A 25,547-nucleotide genomic window follows, 5' to 3' on the forward strand; every position below is an offset into this window, starting at 1 on the left:
TATTTCTCTCCCATCCGTAGACGATGGTTTTCTCTAAGGGTTTTCATTTGTATGTCATTATGAATAGAACCAGTGTATGTGTCTTGGTTAGGTTGTTTATTCGTTAAAAATAAAGTATTAAGTAAATAATAATAAAACATAATTTATCTTCTTGCTAACATTCTTTGAAAGTTATCCTATAGTAAGGTAAATATCACTTCTTTCAGAAAAGATAAGCGAGGGACGCACGGACGAAGCCGCGACTATATGCTCCTCCTAATTAGGAGCACAAACACTGAACACCTATTTTGACATCACACAAATTGGATCCTTATAAAGAGTACAATTAATATGCCATATCACGATTAGTGTGCCTTCCTTAAGTCATTTTCTTCTGTAAGGTATGTCTTCATACTACAAAAAAATAAAACATTTGTTGATATATTTTGGTACTTTTTATGTGTAATACAAACAAGAGAGGTTTGCCAAACATTATGCCCCCCCCCCCCCGAGCGCCATGTTGTCAGAATTATATGGACAATTGAATGAAATATGCATGGGCCGAAAAGACAGCTGATTTTGTCACTGACATTGGATGCCGTTGAGGCAGTTTTAAGATTATGAACAATCAAAGTGTGAGGAAAAAGTGTGTTATGACAATGACCTTTGACTCTATGACCTCAAAATCCATAGGAGTCATCAGCTGGTCAGCCAAAAACATATATGTGAAGTTTGAGGGCCATGGGTGCAGGCATTGTCAAGTTATCACACAGACAAGCTTTTTGGTTCAAGGTCACTGTGACCTTGACCTTTGACCCCTTAACTCATAAGGGGGTCATCTACAGGTTGGACGCAACCCCAAGTCAAGTTTGAGGGCCATCGGTGCAGGCATTGTCGAGTTATCACTCAAACAGCATTTTCGCTTTCATTTCACTGTGACCTTGACCTTTATCATGATGACTCCTAAAATCAATAAGGGTCATCTACTGGTCAGGCCCAACTTCTATATCAAGTTTGATGATCATAGATTCTGGCATTGTTGAGATATCACTGGGAGAAGATTTGTTAACTTTTTTGCGTTAATGGTTACTGTGACCTTTAACTTTGGCCCAATGACCCCAAAAGTCATAAGGGGTCATCTACTGATCAGGTCAAACCTTTATATCAAGTTTGAGGACCATAGGTCAAGGAATTGTCGAGTTTGCTTTCAAGGTCACTGTGACCTTGACATTTGACCCCTAAAATCAATAGGGGTCATCTACTGGTCAAGCCCAATCTCCAAGTCAAGTTTGAGGGCCATGGGTGCAGGCATTGTCGCGGTATCCCAGGAACAACCTTTTACCATTCAAGGTCACTGTGACCTTGACCTTTGGCCAGATGACACCCAAAAACAATAGGGGTCATCTACTAGTCAGGCCCAACTTCCATATCAAGTTTGATAATCATAGGTCTAGGCATTGTTGAGTTATCATTCAAACAAGCTTTAAAATAATTTTACCATTAAAGGTCACTGTGACCTTGACCTTTGACCCAAGAGCCGTAAAATCAATAAGGGTCATCTACTGGTCAGGCCCAACTTCCATGTCAAGTTTGATGATCATAGATTCAGGCATTGTTGAGATATCACTGGGAGAAGACTTTTTTGCATTAATGGTTACTGTGACCTTTAACTTTGGCCAAATGACCCCAAAGTCACAAGGGGTCATCTACTGATCAGGTTAAGTTTTTATATCAAGTTTGAGGACCATAGGTCAAGGAATTGTCGAGTTTGCTTTAAAGGTCACTGTGACCTTGACCTTTGACCCCTAAAATCAATAGGGGTCATCTACTGGTCAAGCCCAACCTCCAAGTCAAGTTTGAGGGCCATGGGTGCAGGCATTGTCGCGTTATCCCTCGGACAACCTTTTACCATTCAAGGTCACTGTGACCTTGACCTTTGGCCAGATGACCCCCAAAAACAATAGGGGTCATCTACTGGTCAGGCCCAACTTCCATATCAAGTTTGATAACCATAGGTCGAGGCATTGTTGAGTTATCATTCGGACAAGCTTTAAAATTATTTTACCATTAAAGGTCACTGTGACCTTGACCTTCGACCCGATGAGCCCTAAAATCAATAGGGGTTATCTACTGGTCAGGCCCAACCTTCATGTCAAGTTTGATGACCATACATACAGGAATTGTTGAGTTATCACTCGGACAACCTTTGGTCTACCGACGGACTGACCGACATGTGCAAAGCAATATACCCCTCTCCTTCGAAGGGGGGCATTATTATACGATCACATAAAATTCTTAGCCACAAAATAATATTCTGCTATGAAAACACATTTGTTTACGGAAGATCATATAATGTTATGAATAGTACAACATTCATAATATGAATGGTTGAGCACAAGATGGAATGAATATTGCGCAATTTTTTTTACTACTAAAAACAATTTCGTCCGAAAACACAAAATCTCAGTTCGTGGTCCATTTTTGCATAGTGTCTTGGTCCTTTATAAGAATACATAATACATGTTAACACATATACAACTTTAACCAACTGTGGCACTACAAACAAAACACATTTGCTGATATAAACAATGGCAAACATTTTTATGATGAAAAGTTAACATATGAATCTATAATACATACAATAATTATTAAAAACAAACAAGAATTAATCCACACTGTAAATGTATATTTTAGAACAGTACATAATTCTATAACATTTAATAATTATGGCTATACCAAAATAGTTCTACAGCAAGCTTCAGCTTCTAAAAGAAAAACATACAAATACGGCAGAAAAAAAGCAAACAAAGTGCCTTGAAAAACCTATCATTTTTAAATTTCTTAGACAACAACGCTAAGAGGCTTTTGCTATGAAAAATAATAATGATTAAGTCTCATATATATCATGTGTAAATAAAATTAGCTTTTCTTCAAATTAAGATTTTATTATATCATCAGCTATCATCATTTTGGCCAAAACATGTTATACTCTTTTTACTATTAAAAATCGAAAATATGATTATGATTTCAAGTTAATCTCACAGATGAGTAGCTACTTATGAATATATAAAATTGAATCACAGTAAGCCATTTCAACATCTAGTCATATTACAAACACATTCTGGAAGTGAATGCATGCAGTAGCAAGCCGGCTGCTGCACCTTCCTGTAAAACCATGTACTGATACTTAACTTACACCAATGGGTAGCTCTATATGCATAATGCCATACAATAAAATAATATTGAAATAAAATGTTAAATTCAAAATTCAAAACAATAACAAAATATAATGTAAGCAAAAACATGTCTCTTCAAAAAGGCAAACAGACTGACGATTTATATGATATCATCAAAATGTTTATTTGGTATAAACCCAAATATATTTTAGCTGTATTGTTAAGACAGCATTCAGCCGGATTTGAATCACATTCCAGTCAATTTCTGGTGTACCTTTGACATGCAAAGAAAATCATGCCCTGATTGGGCCACGACCTTCTAGGCGAGAGACGGAAACCTTGTACTCTCACCACTCATTATATGGAGCTAAAATGTTATTGTTTGAGGCATATATTTACACTGGTCACGACCAAACCACAGTCTCCAGGTAATTTAGTCGGATGTGCCTTGTGCTCCTGAAACAAAAGGCATTAAATATACCGTTTCATTTATAATATAATATCAGATGAAGCTGATTTAGGGTGGGCTGACACTTTACTTTAGCAATATCATCTTGGCAAATATTCAATTTAATTTTGGGTATGAACACATACATGACATGTCATAAGTTGTTTTTTTAGTTTTCAGTCCCACCCTTTTTCACAATTAGTTGACTTATTATAAGTAATGCAAACCATATAACTGGTAAAAAGAGAAAACAATCCTTATCGTCCTTTCGCATTGAAATCACAAGCAAACATTTGCTTGACTTCTTCCAGTTTACAAGACTACACTCAAACTGCATAAGCAATAAAGGAGCTGGTCATTAACAACTTCTATATCCACTTGTAAAATGCACCAAACTAGACTGTAGAATAGTGTTGACTTAATGACATCTAGGTGCATTTTTTCAGTCGAACAGAGATATGACTCGACAATAATTGCAGCTTGTGTTCTGTTCCTTGCTTTGTATGTATATTGTCCTTGGCCACATGGGTACCAAGGTTTTTCAAAATATTTTGAATAATTTTGAGTAATGGTCAAGGTTTACAGTTTTGCACAACAATACCGATGCTGAAGGTCACGATTTTATGACACCACGGCTATGACAAAACCTCTGTATTTTTTTTAAAACACAGACTAGTTGTTGTTATTACAATAAACAATTACTTTGTAGTAGCTTTTAGATTTGCTTATTTGTATTCAGGTTTACATGCGACACCAGACACTTATATTCTTTAGAACGTAAATAGAAATAATGCTCCCAGTCTCTACTCACCAGTTTGTGTGTCCATCTCAGGGCTCTCCATCGCTTCATCACCCAGATCTCTAGTTTCTTCTGGAAGAACATTAATGTTGCATAAAACATATAAATATGATGTAGCACGAATTGTAAAATATTGCAAAATACTAATTGTGAAAAATACACACTGCGGAGCAAATGGCAATGCTTCTTCAGTACAACAATGGGCATAAAAAGACCATTTCTAAAGCCAGAGTTATGCACTATGGGCAAGTTATCTCTTGCAAACATGTGTATCAAATGCAATATGAATATATAAGGTGACCAAGGTCTATTTTTTGCATTTTGACACTGACCACACTGACAATTACGTGTATGATTGTTAAAAGTGTCAAGTTGTTTATCTTAAGATAATATCCAGAAAAACTAAAGGTTGAACCATGGAATCGACGGGGTAACCTCAGTTAACTATGTGTAGTATTTTCATACAAAATAACTTTTCTGACCTATTTTATCTTTAATACATTTTCATCGGTATGTGAATTCATTAAATGAACGTCAAAGAGACGTACCGGATGACATACTGAATATATGATTGTATTGTCACTTTCAATTTCCTTACCAAGAACATCTTCTGGCACTCTGTCCCAATCGAAACTGACTCCTGACCTGACAATACAGGTTCCAAGGTCCAAAAGTGTTGGTCTTGAATTTCGCTTCTTCCAAACTAACAACATTTCATAAACAACTATGACAACCCCTTTGGCATAGTGATCTACATTTAGCTGTTGCAATTTCGGCTCTGTTAAATTTAGTTCAAGTCCAAGTCTCTTCCACTCGCCACCAACAAGTTCAGCCAATTTCATCAGCTGTAGATCAGTAGGGACATCATTCTTCCAATGCACTAAGCAAGAATATAAAATGAGCTATGTATAAGCTTTCATTTGTTGATACTCTATATAAAAAGAGATAGACAAGTAAAAATATAAATGTATATTGAAGCACTTTCGTTTTGGGATTTTCACAAACAGTAGAACCAAGATTATATGAAAGATTTTGTTCATTATTCAATATTTAAACTTTGAATATTCAAAATAGAAGCTGGATTTATGAAGGGAAATTCCCTATCAAAACTAGAGCTATCACTGAAGGTGATTAATATTGGAACGCCGCCTCTCATTATGATTTGTCATTGTATGAAGTTTTATGAAACTCAATCTAGTAGTTTTCAAGTTACTGTCCGGACAAAAGTTTGACAAAAAAAAACACAGAAAAAGGCAATAACTCTATAATTTGCTAAAATATAACGATTTATGAACACACTGAACTCCTTCTCATTGTGCTGTACCATTGTATTAAGTTTTATTAAATTCCATCCAATAGTTTTCAAGTAATGCCCTGGACAAGAAAAAGTAACAAAGGGCAGTAACTCTGTAATTAGCTGAAATAGAATTGCTGTTCCTGTACACTGCACTCCCTCTCATTATGATCTATCACTGGATGAAGTTTTATTAAATTCCATCAAATAGTTTTCAAGTTATGCTCCGGACAAGAAAAAGTAACAAAGGGCAGTAACTCTGTAATTGGCTGAAAAAGAATTGCTGTTCCTGTACACTGCACTTCCTCTCATTATGATCTATCACTGTATGAAGTTTTATTAAATTCCATCCAATAGTTTTCAAGTTATGCTCTGGACAAGAAAAAGTAAGAAAGGGCAGTAACTCAGTAATTAGCTGAAGTATAATTACGGTTACTGTACACTGCACTTTCTCTCATTATGACCTATCACTGTATGAAGTTTTATTAAATTCCATCCAATAGTTTTCAAGTTATGCTCCGGACAAGAAAAACATAACAAAGGGCATTAACTCTGTAATTAGCTGAAATAGAGTTATGGTTTTTGTGCACTGCACTTCCTCTCATTTTGCTGTACCATTGTGTGAAGTTTTAATAAATTCCATCTAGTAGTTTGCAAGTTAATGTCTGGAAAAAAGTTTGACAGCAAAAAAACAAAACAAAGGGCAATTACTCAGTAATTAGCTAAAGTAGAGTTATGGTTCTTGAACACTGCAGTTCCTCTTATTGTGCTTTACCATTGTATGAAGTTCCAATGAATTCCATCCAGTACTTTTCAAGTTATACTCCGGACAAAAAAAAGTAACGAAGGGCAGTAACTCAGTAATAAGCAAGAATAGAGTTATGGTTATTGTACTCGGCACTTTCTCTCATTATGCTCCATCATTGTATGAAGTTTAATCCAATATCATCCAGTAGTTTTTAAGTTATGCTCCGGACAAGGTAAATTGCCACAGGGTGACCCCAATATACCCCCTTCAAACTTCGTTTGTCGGGGGTATAATGAACTTTTTAAAATCTTTGTATTTAACGCAAAACTGTGAATGCCATACAAAGCGAGAAAACTAAAAAGTAATTCAGCAAAACCTTAATTCTGCAGTAGGAGAAACACACTATAATTGAGAAACTAAACAAAACAAGAGGGCCAAATGGCCCTGAATCGCTCACCTGTCATATATTGCACATTGGTTTGATAAGAAATCTGGATGGTTCAAAGTAGTTAAGGTTTTTTAGAAGTCTGGGTCATTTTTTACCACAATGCCAAAGTTTGAACAATAAAGGTAGAGGTCCACTTAATGATGTATTATGCCAAATAGCTCTAGTCCTTGTGAATTCGGAGAGAATTTTTTTTTTATGCTTCTATTATATACAAATATTGAAAACCTAAGCCTATGAACACGGGGCGTGGCCAATTTTGACCCCAGGGCTAAAGTTTGAACAATCTTAATAGTGGTCCAATAAACGATGCTTCATACCAAATATCTAAGGCCTTCGCATTTTGGTTTCGGAGAAGAAGATTTTTTAAGTTTTCATCATATACATATATCAGGAAACCCATGACCGCCCGGGTGGGGCCATTTTTTGACCCCAGGGCCAAAGATTGAACAATATTGGTACAAGTCAACTAGATATGTCATATATCATGCCAAATATCTAAGCTCTTGTCACTACTTGATTTTACGTGTGTATCTATATATGTATATTTGTTATTAATTGTTGTATGTGGCCCATATTGAAAATTGGTATGTGTACTAAATATGTTATCCAGTTTAAATTAAGACGCTACTTGTCTTTGTGAGTTTGGAGAAGATTTTTTAAGTTTTCACTATAACATATATAGAGAAAACCCATCAGCCCCGGGGTGTGGCCAATTTTGACCCCAGGGCCATAATTTGAACAAATTTTGTAGAGGTCCACTAGACGATGAATCATGCCAAATATCTAAGCTCTAAGCCACGTAAGTTCAGAGGAGATGATTTTTGAAGTTTTAACTATAAACATATAGAGAATACCCATGACCCCCCGGGGCGGGGCCAATTTTGACCCCAACGCCATAATTTGAACAATCTTTGTAAAGGTCCACTAGACGATGAATCATGCCAAATATCTAAGCTCTAGTCCAAGTAAGTTAAGAGGAGAAGATTTTTGAAGTTTTAACTATAAACATATCAAGTATACCCATGACCCCCCGAAGCGGGGCCAATTTTGACCCCAAGGCCATAATTTGAACAATCTTTGTAGAAGTCCACTAGACGATGAATCATGCCAAATATCTAAGCTCTAGTCCAAGTAACATCAAAGGAGAAGATTTTTGAAGTTTTCACTATAAACATATAGAGAAAACCCATGACCCCCCGGGGCGGGGCCAATTTTGACCCCAAGGCCATAATTTGAACAATCTTTGTAAAGGTCCACTAGACGATGAATCATGCCAAATATCTAAGCTCTAGGCCTAGTAAGTTCAGATTAGAAATTTTTTGAAGTTTTCACTATAAACATAAAGAGAAAACCCATGACCCCCCGGGGCAGGGCCAATTTAGACCCCAAGGCCATAATTTGAACAATCTTTGTAAAGGTCCACTAGACGATGAATCATGCCAAATATCTAAGCTCTAGTCCAAGTAAGTTCAAAGGAGAAGATTTTTGAAGTTTTCACTATAAACATAAAGAGAAAACCCATGACCCCCCGGGGCAGGGCCAATTTAGACCCCAAGGCCATAATTTGAACAATCTTTGTAGAGGTCCACTAGACGATGAATCATGCCAAATATCTAAGCTCTAGTCCAAGTAAGTTCAAAGGAGAAGATTTTTGAAGTTTTCACTATAAACATATAGAGAAAACCCATGACCCCCCAGGGCGGGGCCAATTTTGACCCCAAGGCCATAATTTGAACAAACTTTGTAGAGGTCCACTAGACGATGAATCATGCCCAATATCTAAGCTCTAGGCCAAGTAAGTTCAGAGGAGAAGATTTTTTAAGTTTTCACTATAAACATATAGAGAAAACCCATGACCCCCCGGGGCGGGGCCAATTTTGACCCAAGGGCCATAATTTGAACAAACTTTGTAGAGGTCCACTAGACGATGAATCATGCCAAATATCTAAGCTCTTGGCCAAGTAAGTTCAGAGGAGAAGATTTTTTAAGGTTTTCACTGTAAACATAAAAAGAAAACCCATGACCCCCAGGGGCGGGGCCAATTTTGACCCCAGGGCCATAATTTGAACAATCTTTGTGGAGGTCCACTAGACGATGAATCATGCCAAATATCTAAGCTCTAGGCCAAGTAAGTTCAGAGGAGAAGATTTTTTAAGTTTTCACTATAAACATATAGAGAATACCCATGACCCCCTGGGGCGGGGCCAATTTTGACCCCAGGGCCATAATTTGAACAAACTTTGTAGAGGTCCACTAGACGATGAATCATGCCAAATATCTAAGCTCTAGGCCAAGTTAGTTCAGAGGAGAAGATTTTTGAAGTTTTCACTATAAACATATAGAGAAAACCCATGACCCCCCGGGGCGGGGCCAATTTTGACCCAAGGGCCATAATTTGAACAATCTTGGTAGAGGACCATTTGGTGATCCTACCTACCATATATCAACGGCCTAAGCCTTGTGGTTTGGGAAAAGAAGATTTTTAAAGTTTTTCCTTTTGGTTGCCATGGCAACCAGAGTTCTGCATGGAATTGAATTCTTTGAACAACTTTGATAGAAGACCACCCAAGGAACATCCCTATGAAGTTTTATTAATATTGGCCCAGCGGTTAAGGAGGAGATGTCTTTTAAGCAAATTGTTGACGGACGACGCATGACGCACTACGCACGATGGACGCCGGACAAAAGGCGATCACAAAAGCTCACCTTGTCACAAAGTGACAGGTGAGCTAAAAACAAGCAAATTCGTTAAATTGATATCCCCCGCCTGATTAGGCAAGGTTCATGGTTTGGAAATGTAAAGTAGGTGGAATACTCCTATATTAACATGTAATATGGCTGCAGAGAAATGGACCGTTATGAACGTTGGATATAAGTTTGAGTTTGTTTGGAATTATTTGAAATAAAAGTTTTGTATATAGAGTAACATTTGTAATAGTTTCTATGAATTTGCATGATTTTAAAGTGAAAGTTCAGATATGTCTGAAGTGATAACAGTAAATAGTGGGAAAAGACATTTTAAGGTACCTGTTTTTGACCCATGTGACCCACTTTTTTAAGTGGTCCATATTTCATCAAGGGGTACATCATGACCAATTTTGAACATAACTTGACCAATCATTACCATGATATGGTTCCAGACAAGATTTTTCAAAACTGACCTTGTGACCTAATTTTTGATCATATGTGACCCAGTTTTATTTAAAACCAAGAGATCATCAAGGAAAACATTCTGATTAAGTTTCATTAATATTTGACCATGTATAATGCCTCTAGTATGATCCAAAGATTTTCTAAGATTTGACCTAGTGACCTTGTTTTTGACCCCATCCCTTCTCAAAAAAAATACACTTTTCCCCAAAACGCGCTTAAAACGCACTATAAAGCGTATTTTTCCTGCGTTTTTCTGAAAAAGTGTATTTTTTCTGCGTATTTTTATGAATAACTGTGTTATAAGTGTATCTTATCTAAATAAGTGTATTTTTTCTGCGTCTTTTGTTAACTGAAGTGCGTTTTTTGTGTGAATAAGTGCGTCTTTTCTAACAGAAGTGCGTTTAAGCGTATTTTTTCTGTCAATAAGTGCGCTTTTTATACAGAAGTGCGTTAAAAGTGAATCTTTTAGGTTTTCGTTTTCAGCAGAGTGCGTTTAAAGTGGATCTTTTAAGGGAAAAGTGTGTCTTTTATTTTGTTTCTTTTTTTACCACCAATAAGTGCGTTTTAAGTGCGTCTTTTATTTTGATATTTTTCTGACCACTAAGTAAGTGCGTTTTAAGTGCGTCTTTTTGTTAAGAAGTGAATCTTTTACTTTTTTTAATATTAATGTGAATCATGCCCTTCTCAAAAGTGCGTTTTAAGCCCGTTTTTTAGGGATCAAAACGCACTTCTTTACTGAAGTGTGTTTAACTGCGTTTTCAACGCAAAAATACGCACTTAAAACGCAGTTGAGTGTGTCTTTTCTAGAAGTGCGTTTTTACCTCCAAAAAGCGCACTAAAAACACACTTTCAAGAAGTGCGTATTCTTTCCCAAAAAACGCACTCAAGTGCGTTTTAACTGTGCTTTTTTGGAGGTAAAAAACGCACTTCTAGAAAAGACGCACTCAACTGCGTTTTAAGTGCACATTTTGGGGTTAAAAACGCCTTCTCCAAGAAGTGCTTTTTTTCCGCACTTTTAAGTGCGTTTTTACACAGAAGTGCGTTGTGAGTGCATTTTTTATCCTAAAAACCGCGGTTTAAACACACTTAGTGCGTTTTTTTTTGTGTAACTTCGTTTTAAGTGTATTTTTTTTGTTAAAAAACGCACTTAAAATACACTCACGTGCATTTTTAGTGCGTTTTTTTGTAAAAAGCGCAGAAAAAATACGCTTAAGTGTGCTTTTCTGTTCAATTTTATTCAATTTTTACGCACTCAGTAAGAAAAATACGCTTAAAACGCAGTGCCAATACCGCTGCGTTTAACGCGCGTTTTTCGCACTTTTTTGAGAAGGGATGTGACCCACTTTTTAAAATGGTCCATATTTCATCAAGGGGTACATCATGACCAATTTTGAACATAACTTGACAAATCATTACCATTATATGGTTCCAGACAAGATTTTTCTAAGATTTGACCTAGTGACCTAATTTTAAATCATATGTGACCCAGTTTTGTTTATGACAAAGAGTTCATAAAGGAAAACATTTTGATTAAGTTTCATGAATATTTAAGCATGTATAATGCCTCTAGTATGTTCCAAAGATTTTTCTAAGATTTGACCTAGTGACCTAGTTTTTGACCCCATGAGACAAGTGGTCACGATTTGATCCAGGGGAACATTCTGACCAAGTTTGAACATTTTCTGATCAATGCCTACCAAGATATGGTACCGGACGGACGGAATGACGGACGGACAACGCCAAAACAATATCCCCCTCCCGAAATCGGCAGGGGGATAATTAACTTGTGCCTACCTTCCCTAGGCTCAAAATATGTCTGTGTTTCTGATTGCAGATTTCCTGACTCCTCTGCTGACACCATACCATTGGCAGCAGCAGCACCCTGGCCTGAAACTAACATTTTTCCCTAAAAAAATTGTCAAAAAGGAAAAATCGGGAATAACATATTTTCTCTAAACTAAGTTTTATAACTGAAACATTTAATGGATTAAAATCTTGATTGTCACCTAAAAATGAATCAATTGCAAGGTATTTTTTCAGATATTGTGTTTTGAAAGTTGAAAGATATTTATATTTGGCAGATTTGCCTCCCTTAAATATTTGCAATTATCAGCTATTAATCATCTACGGTATATTAACGTGTATTGTGTTCGAGTTGTTGTTTTATAATCAATATTATACTTCTGAAGACAGACAAATAATAGATCTAGTTATCATTATAAGGTACCGGAATACCTTAAATATGTACTTATGAAAAATAGGTAATGTAAATCTAGACATACTTCGAAGAACCATTGCTTCTGCATAGTTGTAGTATTTGTACTGTAAGCTTTTAAAAAGGAATGGTTCATATAATAGCATTTTACTAAAAAAATGTGCCTAGTGTGGCGCTTGAACAACTGACCCCCGGATTATGAGTTTGACGCGCGACTGACTGAGCTAGCTTGTTGAATAATCATACCACAACTACATTTGCTAAACTTGAGCTCAAAAGAAACATGATTAACTTAACTTCTAGCGATTTTTGCAACGACTGAGATTGCAGATACCGTAAAGTAGAAATTTAAACATTCTACATGTAATATCAATAGAATACCTTGCATTCTTGTTCCTAGGCATCTGAAAATGCTGCCAAGCTTATTATCTGAATTTTTTTGGACAGCAAAGACCTTCCTCTTCAAATTTGAAAGGGTTGCATTTTGGCGCTCTGATTTTTTCCACTCATATAACACATGATATATGAAAACAGACCTTGATTCCTTCCAATGATCTCTTTTTAATTGTTCCATGGTTGGTTGAGGAATGCCCAGCTCTATGCCCAAAAGCCAAAACTCTTTGCTTCCTTCAAGACCTCTTGATATTTTTGACAATTCATTATCTTCAGGAACCCTACATAAATCCCCCGAGTTATCCTCTTCATATTTTTCCATCTCTTCCAAAGCATCGTGGTACCAACATTTAAGAACACTTTTTTCAATTGAGTGAGCATCCTTGGCATCATGGTCTTCGTTGCAGCTCATGTTTCCTTCATATATGAAATCATTGACTCTAAACAGGCCATGATTGTGTTTTTTCAAATTTGGACACTGAATGTGTTCTTCAAAAGGTGTAGTCTTTGTGACATGCTTTGATCTTGGTAGTAGTCCAAGTATTGCCATAAGATGTCTATACAATTGTCTGCTAACATCCTGACATTTGCATCTGTCTATTGCCTCTTCTGTTTCTTGCTTCTGTTTTGGCATGAATATCATTCTGGCATAAATAATGTGGTCACAATACCACAGTCGCAATTGTGATCGTTTGCAAGTTTTGAAACCTCCTATCCCATTGAACAGTAATGGCTCTTTTTTGCCGTCGTTCGTTTGTTTTGCAATTTCCCAGCGGCGAATACAAGCAGCTAGCAGCCTATGAAATACGGCGGGAGGCATGAACTTGTCCTTGAAGACAAAACACAGCGCTGGAGTTGTTTCCCAATTCTTGGGACAAATAAGTTCTTCAATTATCTTTTCTTTTGGTTTTGCCTTCAGCTGGCATGGAACAATATGGAAATCATGCATCTTTGAATTGTAACTTGGTATTCCAACAGCATTCGTTTTGCTGTCAAAACAATCAGTTGCCATCATCTCCCCATCCTCCTCTTCCTCCTCATAGTTTTCAACAGGTTTTGACATTATATTTAAATACTCCATGTACTGCACTACAGCTTCACCATGTATTTTGATTCTGTCTTTACTTCGTCTAATGATTTCTTTCATCAGTATAGGCTTTATGATAGCATAATCTTTGTACTCCTTCCAGAGCTGCAGATGTTCCGGTTCCAAGTCTTTCTTCGGCTTGTGGGTTATAAAACATTTGAAAGCTTCAATTATCCATTGGGGGGCCAGTATAACATACTTTTTGAGCTCCTCCGTATCAAAATGAAGAATATTGCCGAACATGTGCTGCAATTCCAGAAACAAACGCAACTGCCGATCATTAACAGGCTTTAGATTTTTCCTGTTCGCAACTTGTACATCACTCAAAGACACCAGTTCCTTGCCTTCTGCACGCATTGTATCCAAAGACTTCTCCAATTGAACAAAACTTGTCGGGCTTTTTTCATTCCAGTAATGCTGCTTTTCAGCCAACATCTTCACCTCAGCTCTGAGTTCATCAAACACTGGATCACCTTCTGCAATGTTATTCACAAGAAACTTTTTCGCGTGTATGTGTTGTAAAATGTCCTTATTATTCTCGAATGATTCTAAAGCTTCCGTGAAAAATGCTTCCATTTTGTATTCCTTTTCTTCTTCTTTGCATTTCATTTCATCTTTGTGTGTTCCAACTAGAATGACTGTTGGTTGTACTTCATGTTCTTGGTCGTGAATAGAACTGTACATGTGGATTGAGTTAAGCCAAAATTTGAATGCTTCCAAGCAGGTGAAATTTTTATTTAATAGGCCAGACAAAGTGTCACTCTCTTCATCATTAGTGTTAAGGTCTTTTGTCATATCCATCAAAAGCAAGTAGATTGAGCGCTTGTTCAGGAAAAAGTGGTGGGTTGAATAGTAAAGGTTTTGCCCAGCAAAATCCCAAACAGATACCAGAGGTTCTTTATCTGTGATTACTGCTTTTTGAGCATCCACTTCATCACTATTCGGTTCAATCTTGTTTTTCTGCAACCCCTGAAGGACTTCCATAACTTCTGGTTCATGTTGCCTTTCTCTAACTCTTTGCTTTATCTGTTCAATGTCATTGACAACAGATGGGGTCGGCTCTTCCTCTGTGTCTTGATCAACTGGTATATCCATTGTTTCATGTTCATAGTTCATAGGCTCGACAGGTTCAGCAATTTCTTGGTCTACCTTTGGTACTTCATAGGGCTCATCAACATTTGCAAATTTAATTTTATCAACTAATCGGGCCTTTTTTGCTAATGCTTGTTTTTTCCACTTATTTTGACAATCAATTAAACAAAGATGGACATCTATTCCTTCTGTACTCAGTGGAAACTGATCTTCAACTGGAACTTGTGGTGGCTTTTTATTTGAAAGTTCTTCCACCAGGTTATTTACCAGTGAGGTTTTTCCAACTGAAAACATTCCAACAACCATTAAACGAATCCTTTTGACCTCTTCAAACCCTTGACTCAAAGCTTTAGCATACACATTAATTGCATCATTATCCATTCCTTTTACTTCAGCTGGCATCTGTTCATCAACCTCAGGTTCTTCATTCTCATCCTCATCATAAATCTCTTTCATAATCCTCTCTGCCAAACCTTGCTTGTTCCAGCAAAGAAGGAAAACTCGGATGATTTGCTTCATTGTTTCAAGGTTTAGACCAAGCTTCACAGCCTCAACATTTACAAAGTTCCTCATGAATTCTGAAATAGTTCTCAGACTCTGCTCTCCTCTTTCCTTGCATTCTTTGGTAACCTGCTTGACCTCATTATCAAGTAGATCCTTTCTGTTCTCATCAAGGTTAGACCTTAGTTCTTTCAGAAATTTAACTACTTCCTTTGTCTGTTCATCATCATTCTGCATCGGGCTGTCCTCTGAACCTTCGTTGTCAGTGACACGGACATATATGTCCGAAGCCATGATGAATCAGCACTTGCTTCAGACTGAAAATAGCGTTGTATGATGTCATGTAGAAATATGAATATGCATGTATATTAGACAGATGGAGCTTCTGCTGGAGGTGTAGGTTTACTTTTCCCATTCTTTGACTAGTTTAATTAATTATCATGAAATTCCCAGTGTTAGTTAATATGATGCATCTACCCACATTGCATATTAGTATCCTTTAAAGTGTGGAGGTGGTCTATATGTACATGAAGCTTTTTCTGCAATGAAAGTTTAATTGTTAATTACAGTTGAAACTCGCTATGTTGACTTTTTCGGGACCTCTGGAAAAAAGTCGAGATAATGAACATGTGACACATCCGAATTACAAACAAGAGATGTTTGTCAAACATTATGCCCCCTGAGCGCCAAGTTGCCAGAAATATTTGGACAATTGAATGAAATATGCATGGACTGAAATGACAGCTGATTTGTCATTGGATGCATATGAGGCAGGTCATCTACTTATGATAACTTAAGAAGGCAAATAAATGCCCAACTAAAATAGTAACATAAAAGAAAATCATTTCTATACAAACATTTATACATCAATCCCAATCATCTGTGCATGCATTAAAAAAATATGGACAATCAGAAAACCTTTTTTCAGCTTACAGTCACACTGACCTTGACCTTTGACCCACTGACCTCAAAATCAATAGGGTTCATCTGCTGGTCATGACCAATAAGCCTACCTAGTATGAGGTCCCTGGGTCAAAGCGTTCTCAAGTTATTGATCGGAAACCGTTTTTCATGTAAAGGTCACACTGACCTTGACCTTTGACCCACTGACCTCAAAATCAATAGGGTTCATCTCGAGGGGTGAAAGCGAAAAGGTTCTAAGTGACATTAAATAAAGAAGCAGATAGAACCTTTTCGCTTTCACCCCTCGATCTGCTGGTCATGACCAATACACCTACCAAGTATGAGGTCCCTGGGTCAAAGCGTTCTCAAGTTATTGATCGGAAACCGTTTTTCATGTAAAGGTCACACTGACCTTGACCTTTGACCCACTGACCTCAAAATCAATAGGGTTCATCTGCTGGTCATGACCAGGGTTCCCCCTGGGTTCTAAAAAGTTGTCGCCACTTTTTCGCGGGGGGTTAAGGGGGCCGCGATAGGCCCCCTTACGGGTCCAGGCAGCGCCCTTGTGGGGGCCAAGGGGGCGAAGCCCCCATGAAGCTCATGGGGTTTAAGCATTTTAAGAGCCTTAAATTGCATTTAATTAGCACATTGTCGTGCAAATCATAACATTTTGTTGTACATGAAGCACAAGATATTAATAGCAAATTGTTATTCTGTTGACAAAATTCCTTGTATATGGACTAGAATATTAATAAAAAAAATATTGCAAAAAATGTGACATAAACATCAATATGTTGATTTCAGTCTAATGCCTGCATACAATAAAAGAATACATTTGTGAAATTATGAGAAATTTTTAGAATAAATGGAAACTCAAAGAAATATACATTGTCAAACTAGGGCCATAACTTTCCTAATAGAAATTTGTCTACCTACTCTTTACTCCAGCCAACATATTAGAAGCCTTATCAAATGGGGTTTAATCCTATTTATTTGATTTCTGTTAATCTTTTTGACACTTTTTGAACTCTAAGAATGCTGCATTTATAGCAATTACAAATTGCGACAAAACCGAAAGCAAGTCTATTTTTAGCGCGTAAACGTCATTACGAAATTTGCACATATCAAGTGACTTTCCGACAACATAAAATTCTACGATTTGCATATTTAAAACTAACACGATAATTACGCAACAACAAGGCTGTTGAGCTAAATATTAAAATTGTTTGCTAATAAGAGACATAACAGTTAAAGGATGTCATTGTTTATCCGTGAAAGCAATAAAATTCTGCAATAATTAGCGAGGTGTTGACTGGGCCGTGACTGCTTGCTTTAATTATCGGATTAATTTTTGTTGTCGCACCAGCAGATGCGCTTGATTTATGACAGTGACAGAATCGATTATCATGCAGGCCGCATGGTCACCACTTACGTCATTTTAAGAAAATATTTTAGAAAAAAATCGTTGTCGCCATAAATTCGCCAAATTTGAAAAGTTGTCGCCACTTTTGCGATTTTGTCGCAAATGGCGACAATGGCGATCGCCAGCGGGAACCCTGCATGACCAATAAGCCTACCTAGTATGAGGTCCCTGGGTCAAAGCGTTCTCAAGTTATTGATCGGAAACCGTTTTTCATGTTAAGGTCACACTGACCTTGACCTTTGACCTCAAAATCAATAGGGTTCATCTGCTGGTCATGACCAATACACCTACCAAGTATGAGGTTCCTGGGTCAAAGCGTTCTCAAGTTATTGATCGGAAACCGTTTTTCATGTAAAGGTCACACTGACCTTGACCTTTGACCCACTGACCTCAAAATCAATAGGGTTCATCTGCTGGTCATGACCAATAAGCCTACCTAGTATGAGGTCCCTGGGTCAAAGCGTTCTCAAGTTATTGATCGGAAACCGTTTTTCATGTTAAGGTCACACTGACCTTGACCTTTGACCCACTGACCTCAAAATCAATAGGGTTCATCTGCTGGTCATGACCAATACACCTACCAAGTATGAGGTTCCTGGGTCAAAGCGTTCTCAAGTTATTGATCGGAAACCGTTTTTCATGTAAAGGTCACACTGACCTTGACCTTTGACCCACTGACCTCAAAATCAATAGGGTTCATCTGCTGGTGATGACCAATACACATACCAAGTATGAGGTCCCTCGGTCAAAGCGTTCTCAAGTTATTGATCGGAAACCATTTGGTATTCCTACCGACCGACCGACCGACAGACAGACAGACCGACCGACCGACCGACATGTGCAAAACAATATACCCCACTTTTTTCAAAAGGGGGCATAAAAATATCACCAATCCCAACATATATGAGTTTGATTTATGTTCGATGTCCGACTTCTGCTATTAAACGGTCTTGTTACGTATTACTGTCGTGAAAACAACAAACGTATTATTGAAAAATTGATTTATTTGTGTCAAATTTATTTAATTCAATTCAATTAATTGGTTTGAAAAAGTTTGCTTTCTACATGCAGTGTAGAGATATTTCTTCGTCACGTAACTTTCGTTGTTGTCAAATTTTTCCATTGATATCACTGGCGTCCCAATAAATGTCTCTTGTGCAATAAATGTCTCTTTAATCAAAAACATAAACAAACAACTTTAATTATTCACACTTATTAAATAACCTCCAATTATGACAGTTTATTTTGACACGCACGGTATTTTAGCAACATGCCGCAAGTCATGAATATTTTCGCACCTACAGCTCGATCTATAGTTTGACATAAGAAACAAGGGAAATGTGTGAAATTCGACCACAGAGACCAAAATAGGAGGTCGACATAGCGAAAAAAATGAGATAGAAAAATCGACACAAGCAGATTTATTTTATATAGAATAAGAAAGAATAAATTCGGGACCGGAGAAAAAAGTCGACACAACCGGAAAGTCGAGATATCCGACGTCGACATAGCGAGTCTGGACTGTAGTTACAAATACCAATTGAAGCTTCTTAAATGAATACAAAAGTTCTGGTTGCATACATGAGTATCTTGAACTGAAAATACATATTAGTATCAAACAGCAGTCAAATCCTAGTCAACTTGTTATCAGCTAGTTAATGTACAAGTACATCTTGTTATCATTTCATAATGCACAATCTCAACATGTTATCAACTCATTGTGCAAAACCTCCACTTGTAATCAGCTCTAAGCTCACAAGTTTAACTTATAATCAACTCTTCATGTACAAGCTCAATTTGTTAGCAACACAATCTTGCACACGCTCAACTTGTTATAAACACAAGTTCATTTTGTCATCATTCATGTCAAAGGCACACACTCAACTTGTTGTCAACTCAATAGTGCACAGGATCATTTTTTATAAACACAAGTTCATCTTGTTAACTTAGCAATTGATAATGCATAAGTTCATCTTGTTATCAACTCGAAATGTACATGCACATCTTTGCATCATAGTTAAAAGGCTTTATTTGCTGGTCGTAACCAACATGCTCACCATGACCTTGACCTTTGACCATCCCAACCAATCGGAAGATGGATATAGACTGAGGGACCTACATTGCTGCCATTCGATAACATGAATAACATAGAAGTTCTCATACGCTTTTCAATGAGATATCATGTTTTTTCTCAACAGTGAAAACTAGAGCTGTTTTCAGCTAATATCTACTGAAAAAATCCAAACTTAAACTCATAATTAAGGCTCACATGGTTGTGTTTACAGCTTCATGTAATTTTTCAGCTGTATAGATTTACAATAAAAACTGCAGACTGTTTAATCAATCTGGTGACATGATTGAAAAGCGCACATAAATATTTCCCTTATTCTCTGTGTCATGTGTAATTAGCGATGGCATATTCGTCACTGAGGGTTTAAGCTTATGGGTTATAGGAGGGTGCTCAGCACCCTGTCCTTTTTTGATAGCACCCTTCCAATTTAACTTTGAGGAGCACTTGCAAAATTTTGCGAGTGCTTTTTGAGCAACTCGCAAAATGATTAATCAACTTGCAATCTTATTATTTGCTTTATTCCCTTATAATATTGTCTAATTACAGTAGAAATATACACATAAGACATATTATGAATATTGAAAAGTATAAATCTTGAGTGACTCGACTAGTAGAAATTGTTGATGGTTTATTCTTTTTGGGCGGTACGGAAAGACTCATCAGATGCTGGCCGCTTTTTGATAACAAAGCTGTCCAATAATTTGACATCGTTCGCTTTGTATATTTACCACCGCCATCGGGTAATACCCATTCTGCAAGCATGCTACAGATTTCATTAAGTCTATAAGTATTAAAAACAATAACATTATAAATATAAAATAAATAAAAGCAACAGTAAATATAGCGTGGATGCTTTGGACCATGAAATATATCGATCGACGAAGTCTATTCACTTTGACAGTTGGGCGGAAACATATTTTAAGGTTGATGGGGTTTACATTTAGTGCGCAAAAGTGCTAAATTTAGCCAATGATTGAGCTTTGATTCACTTTGTATTATGCACGCCTCGGAGCATCCCGAAAAGATTCGAGATAAAACTCGGCCTTTTCCGTATTTGTTCTATTTTTGAAAACTTACTAGAGCGTGACTCCGTATGGTCTTCTTTAATCTTTATACTGGTAGTGTAAACATGCCACTTATAGGTTGTTTACACTTGACATAGCGAAGTTAAGTTTATGTTTATTCTACTTTCCTTTTAATATTTTGTGGTCTAGAAAAAGCCACTCGCAGAATTTTGCGAGCTTGAATAAAAGTCACTCGCAATACCCAAATGGCGCTCGCATTTTGCGAGTATGCGAGTCTAAATTCGAACCCTGTCTCCTGCATTCATGGTGACCAGCATGGGCACCCTTAAGCTTTACTAACAGGTCTAAAAAAAATTATGTCCCGTGTAGTTTAGAAAAATCTGTTAACGTGGGAGCCTGGATACTTGTAATATTTCATTGGATATTGTCTTTTCTTGCACGGAACTAATTTTAAACCACATCTTATGGATATTTAGCTCTTTTTTTATTTTACAATCTTTAAATGAATTATTATGCTTTAACTGGAAATCTCAATTATAATGACTGGCCCAAAATGGTGTAACGGTCCGCTGTAGGCGGCGGATTAGTGTAATGATCCGCTGAAGGCGGCAGATGTGCGTTCATAGTATAACATTGCGTTATAGATGGAAGTATGTTCATCGTACGTATGTTAAGTTGGTTGGTAATATGAAAATTAGCAAAACCTGGGTTCTGTATGGATTGGGAATTTACAGTTTATAAAGACCAGCGGACCCCATCAGGGTCGAGCATGCTTTTCTTTGAAGGGATCTGCTGGCCTTGTTGACGTCGCACGTTACAATATGCGACAAAAGAATTTGTATACATGTGAAGGATTTGCCACATATAAAAACATAAAAATATGTCCATGTACAATTATCTGGACTATGTGCTCAACAGTACCTGGGAGTATTGTAATATTGCAGATGTCAAAGGTCCCTTCCAGATATTCCTTCTATGTGTTTTGTCTATGAAGAGCCTATCCCTGCCATTTATTTTAGTATTTATTAAAGGGACTGTACACCAGATTGGCACCAAAAATTAAAAAAAATTCTGAAACGAATCTCAGGACAATTATTTAATAAAATGTTTTAGTCTTTGATATCATAATTGTAAAAAAAAATACCAAAATGTAAAAAAAAAAATTGTGTCGGAGACCGGTGTCGCCAAAATGCAGTCCAGTGTGCTATGAAGGCTTACCCTAAATGTTTGGAATATTTAAGCTATATACCTAACTTGGTAATATCACGTGATAACATCGACTAGCCAATCACGCATAAGGATTTAATTCTACTAGGTAGACATACCTAGTAATCTTTTTTAAATGGAAAAATACAAAAAAAACTGCGAAAAATAAATTATTTGTAAACTATGTGGTACTTTAGTTAGTAAGTTTCAATGCATTGTACAAAACGATAACAAGTTAATGTCAGTTTCCAACAATTTTCTTCTTTTTTTTCGCTTTTTCATCATACGGAGTACAGCCCCTTAAAGAGTTAAAATTAACTCCATTATTCAATCAGTTTTCAATTACTCTTTTGATCAAAATTAAACATTGAAATGTTGTCAGGGTCAAAATATAATGTTACAATGTAAGGCTAAGTATAGGTCTTCAAGGCCTAGTTTAAGCCATCTATAAGTGACCCCCCCCCCAACCGTACACAACCTCTGTTAATTCATCTTAATTTAATTGCCTATTTGTCTTACCAGATCAACGATCTGAGTATCCTGCTGTGCAATTTTGGCTGTTTATTATATAAATGGACCCTAAATGGCCCTGAGCCGAGCAACGAATACACAGGAAATTGGCCCCTACTGTGACACCAGTGCAATTAGCAGGAAATGCACAACAGGGGATTGTCATGCCAAACATTCCTTAAACTACATTGAAATGTTGTCAGGGTCAAAATATAATGTTACAATGTAAGGCTAAGTATAGGTCTTCAATGCCTAGTTTAATCCTTCTATAAGTGACCCCCCCCCCCCAAAAAAAAACAAACACAAAAAACACATTTATTGTACACAATGCCTGTGTATTGATCTTAATCTAAATGACTAATTGTCTTATCAGATCTCAGATCTGAATATCCTGCTGTGTAGTCCATATAAACAGCCTCTTCAGAGTCTTTGACGATTTTTGATTTGGCAACTCTATGCGACCATATCCCACTTTTTGTTTTCCTAGCCAAGAATGACAGATCCCAGCCCTGAGTATATTGAGTGGAAAAATAACAGGCACCTGCTAGATGGTTTCAAAATGGTGGTGTTTTATTGAAAGAAATCGATCGAAATTAAACTAATTATTTGTCTTTCATTAAACACTTACAGTAAGTGTAATAAGTAAAAGGTATTAGCTAAGATATTAAAAGTGTAAGTTTTGTGTTTGAGTTTAACAGTGAAGTGTTAAGTATTGTTGGGTAACAGTTGAAAAATATATTTTACATTGGTATTGCTTAGTTGACTAATGGCGTTAAGGGAACAAAATGAATATCCAAATGTTAAAAAAGTTCCGTAAATGTGCATTATTGTGGCTACCTGCTGTGCAGTTTAAGGGGATTTATTATAGAAATGGACCCTAAATGGCCACGAGCCAATAAACAAAAAACAGGAAATTGGCCCCTACTGTGAGATCAGTGCAATAAGCAGGAGATGCACAGCAGGGGATTGTCATGCCAAACATTCCTTAAACTAGGCCTTTAAGTCTAAATTCAGATAATTTTAGATAGTAACGCCATTTGGTCTGGTGATATTCAGATAAAAATAGACAATTTTCGTTTGCCCTGCCGAGTGAAAAGTTGTAACCAATGAGAATAAACTTAAAAGCGTTGGACAAGCTCGAAAAAAAAATGATCTTACCGATTGATCTAGTTTGTAAATACTGTTATTTCAATTCTACTTTCGCTTTCGTCCACCATCTCAGATTGTCCGGAAATAATATTAAAACCTAAACCGCATTCGGAATTCCTCGGCCATTATTTTCAAAAACAACCTCGGATGTATGCCGGTACATCTGTTGAAGTAGTCCGTATTTTTTTTGAATAAAAGCATTAATTAAATGTAGTGTTTAAGAGTTGTATTCATTGCTCTCAGTTTAAATTGATTGCCAGTGAAGTGTATTATTGCAAACATAATTATGATTCCCAAGAGTTAAGTCATAAATTTTAACTACTAAATAAGATTACTACGCGATCTATTTGCAGCGGACTTAAACGTACCACTTTTTAAGTATGTAAACCGACCATATACATCCGAGGTTGTTTTTGAAAATAATGGCCGAGGAGTTCCGAATGCCTAAACCGCCAAGGGAGAAGGTTACGCACAACCAATATTTATACATTTTTGCGTAGTCGATACTATTACCTGGCCGTTTTACCCGGACTCTTCCGGTCTCCAAATCCCCGGTTCCTTGATTGGCTTTAAACAACGGACTGTGTTGCCGATGTTCAGTAAAGAAATTCGGCAATCTTAAATTCGCTCTAAATATATTACCCAATGGAATAAAATATACAGGGTACATGTTTATGTCTTAATTTATGCAATTTGTCACATACATAACTAAGATACGATGACAATGAAAATTGCATTTGTTGTGCTGTTTTAAAGTCGCATATTTTATGCTCATGGTATTATTACATAAAGATTACTCATTTACATTTAGCATTGAAAAAACACTTTATCGGATCTTGAAAGTGTTATTGTCTAATTTTGATAGACCGATAATTACTACATATAATTTCTCACAAATAGTGTCAAAAGACTGTACAATAATTATGTACTTATATTTCTCAAACTATGTACTAGTTTTGATGGTTATTATATCACATAGTACTTTGCGCCTCAAAATGCATATACTCAGATAAAGCTTACTATTATATAATGGTGATTACAATAGTATTAAAGTGACACTCTTATTCCAAATCAATGCAAACACATGTTTAACAAACACCAATTTTGACTGATAAACCTTGAACTACTTACTAAATAATGCATTTATGGAAAATACTAATTACTGATAACAAGATTGTAACCGTGTATTTAATAGCAGAAAGTGCAAAAAAATATTAAATGATTGGTGAATGCTAAAAGATTTACTATAGTCTCATAAGGTAGAAATACTGTGTTCTATGCTCATTTCTTACAAATTAAACTCGGTATTCTTCATAAGAACTATTATTTTCCACATTTATTCCTCATTTTGGGAAAAGTTAAACAATATTATTAATTGTGGTAAACCTTTTTGGGTGTAAGAGTGAATCTTTAATGCAACATTGACCACTTCTATAAATGCACCATTGACCGCATCTACATTGTATAAATGCACCATTGACCGCATCTTATAAATTAAATGCACCATAGACGGCATCTGTACATGCACAATTGGTCGCATCAATAAATGCACCATTGACTGCTTCTATAAATGCACCATTGACCGCATCTAGTAATGCACCATTGACCTCATCAACAAATGCACTTTTGACCTCATCAACAAATGCACCATTGACAGCATCTACAAATACACTATTGACCGCTTCCACAAATACACCATTGACCGCATCTAGTAATGCACCTTTGTCCACATCTAAAAATACACAATTGACCTTTTCAATAATGCACCATTGGCCGCATCTAGTAATGCACCTTTGTCCACATCTAAAAATACACCATTGACTGCTTCCACAAATGCACCATCGACCGCATCTAGTAATGCAACATTGACCTCATCAACAAATGCACCATTGTCCACATCTAAAACTACACTATTGATCACTCCCAC

General features: G+C 36.6%; 1 protein-coding gene across 2 annotated transcripts; it reads right to left on the bottom strand.

Moving 5' to 3' along the window:
- Window positions 1-77: 77 nt before the first annotated feature.
- Window positions 78-23,772, bottom strand: LOC128244695 (uncharacterized). Of its 2 annotated transcripts, none has more exons than XM_052962744.1 (6): window positions 23,630-23,772; window positions 12,642-15,650; window positions 11,840-11,932; window positions 5,001-5,282; window positions 4,415-4,474; window positions 78-3,611 (listed from the first exon to the last, which is right to left on the bottom strand). In XM_052962744.1, exons 2-6 carry the CDS (start codon window positions 15,625-15,627, stop codon window positions 3,589-3,591), a joined length of 3,444 nt encoding a protein of 1,147 aa, XP_052818704.1. In that variant the 5' UTR covers window positions 15,628-15,650; window positions 23,630-23,772; the 3' UTR covers window positions 78-3,588. The 2 variants fall into 2 exon arrangements, with proteins under 2 accessions (XP_052818704.1, XP_052818696.1); XM_052962736.1 differs by having other exon boundaries at window positions 11,840-11,938.
- Window positions 23,773-25,547: the final 1,775 nt, after the last annotated feature.

The sequence above is a fragment of the Mya arenaria genome, chromosome 2, assembly GCF_026914265.1.
Source record: "Mya arenaria isolate MELC-2E11 chromosome 2, ASM2691426v1".
NCBI classification, from domain to species: Eukaryota; Metazoa; Mollusca; class Bivalvia; order Myida; family Myidae; genus Mya; species Mya arenaria.